Source organism: Vombatus ursinus, unplaced genomic scaffold (genome assembly GCF_900497805.2).
Source record: "Vombatus ursinus unplaced genomic scaffold, bare-nosed wombat genome assembly UNPS02014802.1, whole genome shotgun sequence".
NCBI lineage: Eukaryota > Metazoa > Chordata > Mammalia > Diprotodontia > Vombatidae > Vombatus > Vombatus ursinus.
In genome coordinates, this window is record NW_020954580.1 from 9,809,714 (window position 1) to 9,823,554 (window position 13,841).

General features: G+C 34.9%; 1 protein-coding gene across 2 annotated transcripts in view; it reads left to right on the forward strand.

Annotated features, from left to right (window-relative positions):
- The window catches only part of ABCA12 (ATP binding cassette subfamily A member 12), a 231,137-nt gene that overhangs the window by 179,657 nt on the left and 37,639 nt on the right, over nucleotides 1-13,841 (forward strand). For both annotated transcript variants that reach the window (XM_027873671.1, XM_027873672.1), the window contains exons 34-39: nucleotides 3,558-3,810; nucleotides 4,834-4,920; nucleotides 5,322-5,415; nucleotides 8,344-8,471; nucleotides 11,427-11,514; nucleotides 12,284-12,389. In XM_027873671.1, coding sequence (XP_027729472.1) covers nucleotides 3,558-3,810; nucleotides 4,834-4,920; nucleotides 5,322-5,415; nucleotides 8,344-8,471; nucleotides 11,427-11,514; nucleotides 12,284-12,389 — 756 coding nt within the window. The remainder of the gene's footprint in view (nucleotides 1-3,557; nucleotides 3,811-4,833; nucleotides 4,921-5,321; nucleotides 5,416-8,343; nucleotides 8,472-11,426; nucleotides 11,515-12,283; nucleotides 12,390-13,841) is intronic.

Consider the following 13,841-nt stretch of genomic DNA (forward strand, 5'->3'; position numbering starts at 1 on the left):
TCTTTCTTTCTTTCTTTCTTTCTTTCTTTCTTTCTTTCTTTCTTTCTTTCTTTCTTTCTTTCTTTCTTTCACCATTGCTTAACCCTATTCAAAATAAATTTTTCAAAAGTCCTATGAGAAGAAAATGTGACAGACCTTCTTTATTAGTATAGAGCAAGGTTGTCCAGCCTTTTGGGAGTCATAGGCACCAGACTTAGGCAGTCTGTTGAAGCCTATAGACTTCATCTTAGAATATTTTAAAGCACCAAAATAAAATATATAACATTACAAAGGAAATCAATATATTGAAATCACCTAGGTAGCTAAATGGCACAGTAGTTGGAGCACTAGACCTAGAGTCAGGAAGACTTGAGTTCAAATCCTGCCTCAGACAAGCTATGTGATTCTCAACAAGTGACTTTCATGTTGTCTGCCTCAGTTTCCTCATATGTAAAATGGGAATAATAATAGCACCTACCTCCCAAGGTTGTTGTGAGGATAAAATAAGATAATATTTGAAAAGATTTTTGTAAACCTTAAAGCATTATATAAGCATTACCTATTGCTATCGTTGAAGTAATTATCAAACAAATTATAAAAACAAATTCACAGACCCTAGGTTAAGAGCTCCTGGTATAGAAAGAAGCATTATGTACTGAAAGGCTCGCTCCTCTTGGAGTCCAGGGGCTAGGTTCATGTTCAGGCACTGACACAATAGTTGTGTGATCATGGGTAAGTCACCCATGAAGCTCTCTGAGCCTCAGTTCCCTCAGTTGTAAAACAGGGGTTATGAGACTTGTACTATTGCCTGACAAGATTGCTGCGAGGAAAGCACTATGTAAACCTTTAAGTTCTTCAGTTTGGAATTATGCCCGAAGGGCTACCAAATTGTACATACTCTTTGATCTAGCAATACCACTACGAGGTCTGTATCCCAAACAGATCATAAAAATAGGAAAAGGACTCACATGTACAAAAAATATTTATAGTAGCTCTTTTTGTGGCGGCAAAGAAATGGAACTTGAGGGGATGCCCATCAACTGGGGAATGGCTGAACAAGTCGTGATGTATGATTGTGATGGAATACTATTGTTCCATAAGAAATTATGAGCAGGCAGATTTAAAAAAAAAACTAGAAAGACTTCTTACATGATCTGATGCCGAGTGAAGTGAGCAGAACCAGGAGAACATTGTACAAAGTAACAGCAACATTGTGCAATGATAAACTGATAGACTTAGCTCTTCTCAGAAATACAGTGATCCAAGATAATTCCAAAAGACCATGATGGAAAATGCTATCCATATCCAGAGAAAGAACTATGGAGTCTGAATGCAGATTGAAGCATGCTATTTTCTTTCTTTTGTGTGTGTGTGTGTGTGTGTGTGTGTGTGTGTGTGTGTTTTCTTTCTCATTTTTCCCTTTTGTTCTGATTCTTCTTTCACAACGTGACTAATGTGGAAATATGTTTAACATGATTATATATGTACAACCTATATCAGATTGCTTAGGGAGGGAGAAAAATAAAAATCTCATAAAAATTAATATTGAAAACTATCTTTACATGTAATTGGAAAAATACTATTAAATGGGGAAAAAAGAAAAAAATATGAAGAAGAGAAAAAACCCTTTAAGCTCTTTAGAAATATGAGTTACAGTTCTAAAGGTGAGTTCTCACACTGGAGAATATGGACAATGAACTCCCAGGTAGAGTAACTTTGGTGGAAATTATAGGAAGCTAGATTTATTACATTCAAATGTCTTTATGTCCCTTCCAACTCTCTAAAGAGTCTATAATTTCTATGGTCCTAGGTTCTTTACCAAAGGCATGTCTAGGAGCTAGTTTGTAGTTTTTTAAGAATTTCAGCATTGGGGCCATTTGGAAGCAAGTATATAAATTGAATAAAAAATATGATGAATATATCAGAATAATGTAGAATTGCAAAAAAAATGGCAAAGTTTGCTGAGACTAGGAAACATTCCTGGAAGCAAAACTTTTAATTAACAATTTGTCTTACTAGGAAACTTTTAAAAAGATAATCCCTGATTTTTATACATTTCTGCAACTTCAGTCTCATTTGGCTCCTGCCATATTACTCATGTATAATCTTTTTTTGGGATAATAGCTGCAGAGTCAATGGAATTGAATACTTTGATTAGCAAATGACTGTCTGCTTCAGAAAGTCAATGTTACGTATTTGCCTCTGCATTTGTTTCACAGTTCAGAACTATTCCTCAGTCAAAATGTTCCCTTCATTGACATTATCTTCTAGAAAGCACATTTACCCTATTTGATACACCTGTAAGTCATCCACATGTAATTTCTCAAGGAACAGAAAAGCATACTAATTAACTTAAAATATTCAGCTCCTTATACTATTCCCTTTTGAGGAGATAGGAGTTTGCATTTTAAACTTGTTCACTCTGTTTAATTGGAACCCATTTTAAATTACATAGCTTTGTATTTCCCTTATCAGCTAAATGAAGATCATGATTTCTGCATGGCATAATTCATGATGTAAAATTAAAAATATCCACTGCATTGTAATCTTATCACATGTTAAGTGCCCTGCTGCAAATTTTTGAGAGAATGTTATATTTGAACCTATTTTGCAGGGTGGGGCAGCTATAGAAATTATTAGTTAGAAAGAACTCTACTCAGGAAGTAATATTTTATGGTTTCCACAGCTGTTCTTGACTGTTAGCAGCCATGGACATTTTCTCAGCACCTGTATAGCTGATTGAGAGTCATGAGGTAGAAATTTTGAACTGATGAGTTCCTTCTTTTTCTGCTTCTCATAGTAGAGTAAGGATTGAGCTTTGAACACTGTGGACATGTTTCACATGTCCTAGAGAAAGGAGAATGAATACATATTTAGCATGGTACCTTGGGGAAAGAGAGATTTTAATTTTTACTATTTTGTGTTGAATGTGACTGACCACACTTCACATTCATTCAGATCTAATAGTTGGTTAACTCTCAACAGGGAAGATAATTCTACACTTGGAGACTATTAGTATGTTCCTAGAGTGGGTTCCTGAGCTAGTTTCCTCTAACTATTTATGAGCTCTGTTCCTAAACTGGGCTCATGCTGTAGCTCCCTTTTAGCATTTATGAACTCTATTCCCATTTGGCCTAGAACATGTTGAGCCCACATAAAATTATCTCAGTCTTTAGGGACTACCAGGCATGGTCCACCTAATGTTATTAATTGGTTTTAGGGAAACATGACATTAAGAGAAACAACATTACAGAAGGAAGTTAAGGGGAGCAATGTCATAAATATGGAGTGAGGTCAAAAATGTAATGAGAGTGCATTCAGCTAAATGGTATCACTGTAGAGTTTGGTTATAATGTATTAATAATTTTATTGTAAAACAAGATTGATCAGGGCAATGTTAGGGTCTGCCCATGCAGTTTTCACATTAATAATGAAAATGCTAATGCGAATATAAAAAATATTTCATACATACTTGACTGCACAGAGTTTGTCTGCATCTTCCACAGCTTTTATATGTGTTCATGGAAGATGTATTTCCTGATTTGACCAACAGATCATGTCTATTTTCTCTCAAATAGACAAAGTCTTGACAAGAGCAGAGAGGCTAGATGGGGTGGGGCTTTTGCTGAAAAAGATCCTGGCGATCCTCATTAAGAGGTTCCATCACACTCGCCGAAACTGGAAAGGCCTCATCGCTCAAATTATCCTCCCAGTTGTCTTCGTAACGACAGCCATGGGTCTTGGTACACTGAGAAATGTCGGCACAGTCTATCCCGAGATACAGCTTTCTCCATCTCTTTATGGCACCGATGAACAGACAGCTTTCTTTGGGTAAGTGCCTTTTCTAAAGTAAAGCAACATCTCATTTCAATTTCAGCCAATCAACAGACTCTTAGTATTTATTAAATGCAATGAACGTGCTCAGTACTGGAGATTACAAAGAAAGAAAAAGCCAACCCTTCCCCTCAAGGACCTCACATTTTAATGGGGGAGAAAACATGTCAATAATCAGCTGCACACAGAGTAGATGGAAAGTAACCTTAGAGACAATGGCTTGATTTGTTTCAAGAGACTTGATGTGCTGAATCACATTCAAGAGAAATAATGTAAAACAATAATGGGAAGTAACAAAGTCTAATCTTATTAAAGTAATGGTATGGGATTAGTTCTAGCATCAGCAAGGTGGACACTTGAAATGATAGAAACACTTTAACACCCGGAGCTAATGAAGTTAGGGTTATGTGGATTTTTGCCCTTTGAAGTATCAACACCAAGACCCCCCAAAATAAATCATTTTAAAGAAAGGTAGTAATTTGTATGATAGCACTGGATGAGGAATCAAGAAACCTAGTTTTAGGTCCTTGCTCTACTACTGGCTATTGGTTGATTGAGTGACCTTAGGTAATAATTTTAATCTGAAGTCCAAAGCATAATGTTAATGGTTCTTTAAAATATTAATAATAATAGGATTATATAAAAAGGTAGTATTAAAATTATATATTTATAAGATTGGGATTATATATAAAATAATAATAGGATTATATCTAAATATAATGCTTTGTGCAGACTAAATCAATTTAGAGAGTCATAAATCAGCAGAATATTCTGAATATTTAGAGACAATACAAAAATGTATATGTGTAGAGCCATCTATAGCATGCACAGCAATATATGTCACCACATATCCACATTTGTAGTGCAAAGTTTATGGAACAGATTGTTTCTTATGTATAAAGGAAACAAAAGTGTATGTGTGAGTGTGTGTATATGTACATGTCTGTGTCTGTGTCTGTGTGTGTGTGTGTGTAGTCAAGGAATAATGGAAGAATCATAATGTATTTTTTCATCTTTTAGGAACTCTCATCCAAGCACAGAACCATTAGTCTCTGCAATGCTGACTTTCCCTGGAATAGACGCCATATGTTTGAACACCAGTGATACGTAAGAAGATCTTTTTTTTCTTTTCCATTTTCTTTTCTTTCCTTTTCCTTCCTTCATGTTTCAGTTTCCTAATCTAAAGAAAATGTACTTGAAAAAAAGTGCAATTTGTAGAAGTCTCTGTTCAACACTATTCATCAGTTTCTTAAATCTCCTCTAGTTCATTTTGTTGCTACACCATCCTAACAAACTTCCAAGGTGATGCAAAGTTCAGGGTAATTTGACTTAGTGCTTTTTCAACTGTTAAAAGTTCCCCTTGCTCATCCTCCAAATTATAGAATGCATAGAGCTACATCATGTTAATTTTAGAAAAAAATAATAAATCAGCTCCGATTTACCATTCTGACATCTACCTTATCAAGAGAAAAAATGACAACTTACCTCTCATTTATTCTTACTTATAGGAGATGTTTAAAGAAAGGCACTTTGGGTCAATGGAATACCAGTGGAGAACCCATCACCAACTTTGGTGTCTGCTCCTGTTCAGAAAATATCCAGGTATTAATGAATAAGGTTTTAGTGAAATGGAACATTTGAAGCATTCAAGATAGATGTAGGTTACAAGGTTGTTACTGTTGTTGCTGCTGCTTCTGCTACTTTAATACAAGGAACCAAATAAGTCAATAGGATTGGTTCTGGCATATCAAGATATTGATTTTCACCTTCAGAGTCTTTTCCTACAGGTCATTGGTATAAATCCATCTTGGGTCATACGTCTAATGGGAGGGAAATTTACAATTGTCTTTGTTCACAACTAACAAAAAATGAATTTTTGGTCTCATGTTCAGTTCTGGCCAGAAAACTCTGTAACAACAACATGTCAACATAACTGTCACACTTGAAAATACAGCAGCTCAGCTCCTATAATGCTCAGCTGAAAAGATAGCTGGGGCTAAAACAGAGCCCTATATGTCTCTTGATAACACCTCCAGACTGTAGTAAAAGCACATTTACTGAAAGAGGCAGAAAACATTACTCTGCCTTCACTTCTCCTGCCCCTATTCCACAGATAAGCACTTTGGTTTCCAGGCATATCAATTCAGCACCTTTTAAGGGTCCCAAATTCACTGGGGAAATTAAAGATGGTTAGGGAGAAGAGACATGTTATTTTCTAAGATTCACTATATTGTCAACTTACCTTCCCCTGAGGGGAGAGATCTAAATATATTTTCTTCCAAATGGCATATAATCACATCCTACAACCAAGATGGTTATCTGTTATATTGCAAAGGAAAAATACTTTCCATAAATACAATTTATTAGTGCCATCGCTCTATGGAGGATGCTACTGATGGTAATAGACAGGATCCAGCAATGATTTCTTGATTATTAGACAAAGAAATATCTGTGGTCAACATTCTGATAGGTCCCTTATAGAATCAAAATCTAATCACAGAGTATTTTAAGCATTTTAAAATTCTTCCTTGTTTAATAGCAATGATACATTTATCTACCCTTAAAAAGTTTCACCTGAATTCATTTTGGGTCTCCTTCAATACACCCAACTCTGTACAATTACATGCATCTAGTTTAGTTGCTAGAAGACCACAATGGACAACCCACACTACAGAGAAGTAAAGTCAATTTTATTATGCAAGAATGTTAAGGCCAGAAGTGACCTTAGAGATCCCCATAGCTCAACCCTCTCATTTTACAGATAAGGAAACTGAGGTCACAATGAGTAAATAGCAGAGATAGGACTAGAATCCATTTCTTCTGACACTCCTCAATGATAAACCCCAATCTGATATTATTTACACTATACCACACATTCTCTTGTACCAAAATTCTTAGGAGAGAGTGCTAATAAATATGAGAAATGCTCTCAAATTAAGTATTAAGAAACTCTATATAAATCTAACATTCACTTATATATGTGTAAAATTGATCTATTGATTGATGAAATATATATTCGGTCCTTTTTTGTAATGGACATCCAAATTTAGTTGGAAGCTTTATATCAGGAGGAAAGAATATAAGATTGGAAACCTATGGTTGCAGGGTCTATTCTAACTAAAGTACTAATTCTGCTGCAATTACAAAGTAGCTGACAATCTAACAGATTGGGATTTTTAACATATGAAAATAGTTGGGAAAAGAGCCTAAAGTAATCTTCTTACTACTTTCTAATTAGTAATATATTTGATAAGTGTACTGAAATTTTCATATTTAAAATTTTATGCTGCATGCATCGGAGCTACTGTTTGGGGTGTTTAATTTTGACATCTCCAAAGTTAATGGTTCCAAAATGTGTTTGCTAGTTTGATATAACACCATTTGGCCAAATTCAGAAGCTGCAAAAAAGAGATGGATTCTAATGTATTAAAGAATTCTTAGTAGTCTTTCAAGACTCTGTTGTCATTGAAACCAGAAGAGAAGAAATGGAAGGATTCTTGTTTTATTGATCGAATATTTTGTTGATGCATTTTAGATTTTTTTAGACTCCACAATAACTTACCCACAGCTGTCTCTGCCCCACCAAAATACCTTCTTATATTTAAAGAAAAGAAAAAAAAGTTAGGTAAAGAAGGACAGTGATTAAAACTACCATCCCCAACCATAGTCCATCACCTCTTTACCAGAAGGAAGAAAGTGTTTCACCAACATCATACTTCTGAAACAAACAGTAGTCATTGCATTTGATTTGAATTCTTTAGTTTTTTTATGCTGTCTTCATCTACATTGTAATTGTTATAAATAGTGTTTCTCTGCTTCTCATTTCTTTACTCCATGTAGATCATGCAAGCCTTCCCAAGTTTCTTTGAATTCTTTGTATTCATCATCCTATACAGCATAATAATATTCCATTCCATTCCTATACCACAATTAGTTCAACCATTAACCAATAGAAGATTTTTTGTTTTTAAGGACCTGGAAATGCAGAAAATTAAATTCATAAATGGAGAAGGAATTGTTTTTTAAAATGCCTCTTGCATCTGAATTTGGCACCTAAAACTATTAATGCTACTTTTTCAATCCCTGATAATGTGTCTTGAGGAGTTTATTTTAAACTAATGTACTCCTTTTATTTTTTCTTGGCAACCTTTTCTTTCTTCTCCATGTATTACTAAGGGAGCTTGGAATCAGCCTACTGTTTGTTTGCTATTTACATTGCAACCATATCAAGCTTGTCAGCATAATTCAAGGGATGTCTCATACTAGTTAACCTGTGTCCCTCCTGCTGGCTGTAAGACAAATCAGAAAATAAAGTGCATTCTATATAAATAATAGCTATTTGTCCTAATTTCTTGGCACAGGTGAGTTGACTTCTTTCCCAGCTCTTTAGAATCAGGAGACATTCTTATCTCATTGGAACACTTGCAATGGAAGACAAACCATGAAGGAATAGCTTCTTGACACTTGTCTGTTGGATTTGTTCAGCTTTGGTCAGAAGTAACTTTCATTTTTTTTAATTTGCTCTTTCAGGAATGTCCCAAGTTTAACTATTCCCCACCTCACCAGAGAACATATTCCTCTCAAGTCATTTATAACCTCAGTGGGCATCACATGGAAAATTATCTAATCTCAACAGCTAATGAATTTAGCCAAAGAAGGTAAGAACAAACCTATTTATGACACTTTATAATGTTATCACAGAGTTTTAATGTTAATGTTTTTCAGTACATGATAACATGTCTGAAGTAGCTTATTGAAACTGATTTTGTCCTTTTATTTTTTGGAGATACTTGCTACCTTCCCTATGCATCAGCCTAGTGTTTGTTTACTGGTCAAGGAGAAAGGGACAGACTGTATGTCAAAACTGCCATTGGTACTTTACATGGTTCCAATTTCTTTTCATTTTAACCTTAATCTTCCATACCTTTTCAGAAAGAAAAAAAAATAGTGGAAGTACACACTGTAAAGATCATTTTTTTAAAAGTTCATTTTGACAAAATGTAATTTAAATTGTTCTTTGGAAGCATGATATTTAACATCTGAAGTAGATTGGGAACAACATAGGGCAGAGTGATATAATGAAAGCAGCACTGGGTAAAGGAAAGGAGAACCTGAATCCTAATCATAGCTTAGTTACTTATTAAATCAGAGAAGTCAAATCACCCCTCCTAGCCTCAGTCTGCCCACCTGTAAAGTGAAGAGATTGGTCTAGAATCAGGGGTGGGGAATCTGCTGCCTTGCGGCCACATGTAGCCCTCTAGAAACTTGGGTGAGGCCTTTTGACTGAGTCCAAGTTTTATAGAACAAATCCTTTTATTAAGGGGACTTGTTCTGTGAAGTCTGGATTCAGTAAAAGGGACACGCTTGAGGCCACAGGTCCCCCACCCTTAGAGATGATTGCTGAGGTTTACTACATCCCCAAAGCCTCTGCTCCAAGGCCAACGTTAAGTTCAAACATAATTGCTTGGACTATCGGCATTGCTTTGGAGTTCCAAAGAAAAACTATTGATGATATATTATCAATCTTAAGTTTATATGAAATAGTGTTTGTTAATAATTGGTCCTAACCATTATTCCAGAAGACTGATGATAATCTATGCTACCCATCGCCTGACAGAGAAGTGATGGATTCAAAATGCAGAGTGAAACATAATTTTTTTAACATAAAGTGGGAATTTATTTTGCTTGACTATGCACATCTATTACAAGGATTTTGTTTTTCTTTTTATTTTTTTTTAATTTGGAGAGGAGAAAGATTGGAGGGAGAGAAAGTAAATGCTTCTAAGCTGAAAAATAAAATAAAATGAAAAAATAATAGTTGGTCCTGAGTTTAATACTAACACTTATCAACTATGTACAAAGCATGTTAATTAAGCTCATGCCTTCTATTAAATCAGTAGCCAGGCTATATGGGGCAATGATTATGGTATGGCAAGCCCAGGCAGTAACTATTCATATAAAGCTGGAAGAGCTGATTACATCTTAATAACAGTCTTAGGATTGTTGATTAGCTAGCCAAGATTAAGGCTTATTGATAAAAGCAATGATGACAATGGGCAGTCAACCCAAAGAAAAGAATCAAAAGGCTCTCTTGAGTCCAGATTCTATGAGATGAAGATCCATTCATTACATAATGTCCATGAAAAGGAAGGAGGAAATGCGGGAATTTATTTTGTTTGTCTAGGTATATTTGGCTTTATTTTCCCTTACTGTTTTTTTTTTTCCAATAAGGATAGGGATAGGAGGGGAAAGAGAGATAGGGTGTGGAAAGAAGGAAGGAGGGAAGGAAAGGAGGAAAGGAGGGAGGGGAGGGAGGGAAGGAATTAATGAGTTGGTTTTAACTGCAGAGAAAAGGAGAGAAAGAAATTCAGAAAGAAGTAGAGACCAATAGGACAGCTTTGAAAGCTACAAATTGTAGTTCTTATATACTTAAAAAGAAAAATAATATAGAATAATAGAGATCTGCAGCTTCACGTACAATCCAATTTTTTGGTTCTTTAATGTATATGAAAATGACCATTTCATATAAGTTCAGAAAAAAATAACTTTTAAAAAAGAAAAGGAAAGGTGATCTCAAAATGAATGAAGCTATATGGAAGAAGGGTTAGGAGTTTGATTGATCAGTGATGTAGACTAGCATTTTCCCTAATTTTTTATCCCTTTTTGACAGAAAATGCCAAGTTGGAGATCATCTATTCCAACACCCTCATTTCACAGAAGATGTAACAAATTCAGAATGTGTGACTTTTCTAGTGTCACATGAGTAGCTCATTACAGAATTAGCATTTGAACCTAGCTTTTGTTAGTTCTGAAAAAAAAAAGTAGTAAAGAGATTAGAATGATAAAACAGAACTCAAGAGGAAGAGTTAAGGATCTAAAATTATTTGGTTTAAAGAAAGGAAACTTGAAATATTAAATGTACTCTAAGATTTCTAAGAATATCAGACATGAATCTGAGTGGACACATTCATACCTGTTGGTACAGCCCCGCACTGTCAGATACACTTCTGCCAACCAGAGTAGGAAAAATTTAAGTCAAAGTTTCTTTAAAACTAAAGTGTACATTATTTCACTATAAGTTTATCTGTATATTGAGAGTGGGGAAGAGTCTTGCACTTCTCCTGAAGCACTAAGAAAAAAAAATCAGATGGAAACATCAATCAATTAACCAAGGAGTGTTGAAAGAAAAGGAAAAACTCATGATATATTCAATAGAATGGGGATAGAATCTGTGCAGATAGCTGAGTTTCCCCCTAAAAATCAATAATTTGTTTCTAGCCTAAATGTTAATGGAAAGAAATGGTTAACAGATCTAAAAAAATATTTTTAAAAGGCATAAAAAGATTTTTTTAAAAAGTTGAAAGGCTACAGACTTATTGAATATAGAGTTGAAAGAAAGGATGGAAATCACATTACCCAACCCCCTCAGTGTACAAATGAGAAAATAAGGGCCCCAAAAGAGATAATAACTCATCCAAAGTTTTCTCACAATCATTTTTATATTAGAAACTCAAGACTGGGAGAAGATAAGCATCAATTCACACTTATGGTACCTAGAAAGGAATAAAATACAACCTTTTTTCCTACTAAAATAAATTTGTTTTTTCTTGTAGGTATGGAGGTTGGAGTTTTGGATTACCTCTGACTAAGGACCTTCGCTTTGATATAACAACCATTCCTGAAAACAGAACACTTGCCAAGGTACTTTCTAAATCTTGCCTTACACTTTATTTTGTAAAAAATTTTTATTAATTTATTTTGATTTATCAATAATCACTTCCATAAGCTTTTGAGTTTAAAATTTTTCTCCCCCTCCCTCCCCAAGACGGCACACAATCTGACATAGGCTATACATATATATTCCTATTAAACATATTTTCACATTAGTCATGTTGTAAGGAAGAATTAGAACCAATAGGAAGAACCACCAGAAAGATGAAATGAAATAAAATGGAAGAAAAAAAATTAGCAAACAACAGAAGAAAATAAATTAGCAAACAGTATGCTTCGATCTGCATTCAAACTCTGTAGTTCTTTCTTTGGATGTGGATAGCATTTTTCATCAAGAGGCCTTTGGAGATGTCTTAGATCCTTGCATTGCTGAGAAGGGCTAAGTCTATCAAAGTTATCGCATGTTCTCCTGGTTCTGCTCACTTCACTCAGCATTAGTCCATACAAGTCTTTCCATCCCCTGATTTTCTTGAAATGAAAATAATTGTTTTGAGTTTTGTTTTGTTTTGTTTTGTTTGGAGGCAGTTGGGGTTAAATGACTTTCCATGTGTTGAGACAAATGGAGGTAGCTGTGTTCCATACTCTAAGCCACGACTCAAAATCTCCCGAGCTTCCATATTGAATTTTAAAATGTATTAGGAATTTTCTTATGCTATTTGACAGTTAAAGTTAAACATGAAGCTTTCCTAGCTCACCTTTAAGGTGATGTTGATCTTGTCTTGTCTTGGAATTGCAATAGGTGTGGTATGATCCTGAAGGTTACCACTCCCTTCCTGCGTACCTCAACAGCTTCAACAACTTCCTACTTCGAATTAACATGTCAGACTATGATGCCACCAGATATGGTAGGTTTCTCACAGGGAAGCTCTTTGTATTGAGACTTGCTGAATGAAACTTTCTATTTTTTCAACATTCAAAAAACTTTGTGATTTTATTGATGATCTTGAGTCCATCCTACATATATTTATATATATACACATATACACGCATATGTATGTATTATGTGTATATGTACACTTATATATACACATATAGGTTGTATATGTGTGTATATGTATACTTATACATTTATATATAAATATATACATAAATATATATACAAATATGCATACACACATACAAATATGTACTATATATATTTACACATACATGCCTTATTTGTACATAGTTGTCTTCATATTGTCTCCCCCATTAGACTATGAAATCCTTGAGACTTTTACCTTTTCTTATATACCAGTGCTGAGCATGGTGCCTGGAACACAGTAAATGCTTAATAAAGACTTTTCGACTAACTCTTTATTCGAGCTTGGCAGATATTTTTCATCATCTAAATCACAATTGAGAAGAAATGTGAAAGCATGAATAGAAAGCGTGGTTGGCATACGCTTTATCTAGTGGATGAAATGGTAGACGTACTGATGATGGGGAAATATGCTTTTACTTTGACAGTTACATAACATAGCTATGAGTTAGCAACTAACATATTATTTGTGCAAAAATAGGGAATCAAGCTACGGTATCACAAAAAGTAAAGATTTTTCCTTCTACTCCAGGAGGAATTGATCTGTAGTTCCTTTTTTTCACATGTAGAAATTCACTGAATGAAAAAAAATTGAATGATATTTGTCAGTTGAAATACTGTAAGTGAATACCTTAACTTCAGTGTATTTCACTTTCAATCAACAAGCCTTTGTAAAGATAGCATGATGTAGTGAGTAGACCGCTGGGCTTAGAGTCAGGAAGACCTCGCTAGGAATCCTGCCCCAGATATGTACTAGCTGAGTGATCCTGGGTGAGTCATTTAAATTCTCTGAGCTTCAGTTTCTTCATCTATAAAATGACGGGACTGGATTCATTGACCTACAAGGGCCCATCTAGCTCTAAATCTCTTATGCAGTGATTTCTCTTCAAATCTATCTTCTACACATAGCTTCACGATGATTTTCCTAAAACTTGGGTCTAGCCATGTTGTTTCCCCCACTTGATAAGTTCAAAGAGCTGCCTAATACATTTAGGATAAAATATAAATCCCTCTTTATATTTGTAAAGCCCTTCCCTCAACTTCTTTGTAACTTAGTTTCCTCATCAGTAAAAGGAGGGCCTTGAACTCAATGGCCTCAAAGGTCCCTTTCAGCTCTAAATCAATGATCTTCCTATCCACTTATTAACCCCTCATTACTATGGATGAGGCACTGAAGATACAAATGCAAAGCCAAAACAGTCTCTAGTCTCAGGGAACTTATATTCTGAGTGTGTGTGTGTGTGTGTGTGTGTGTGTGTGTGTGTGTGTGTGTGTG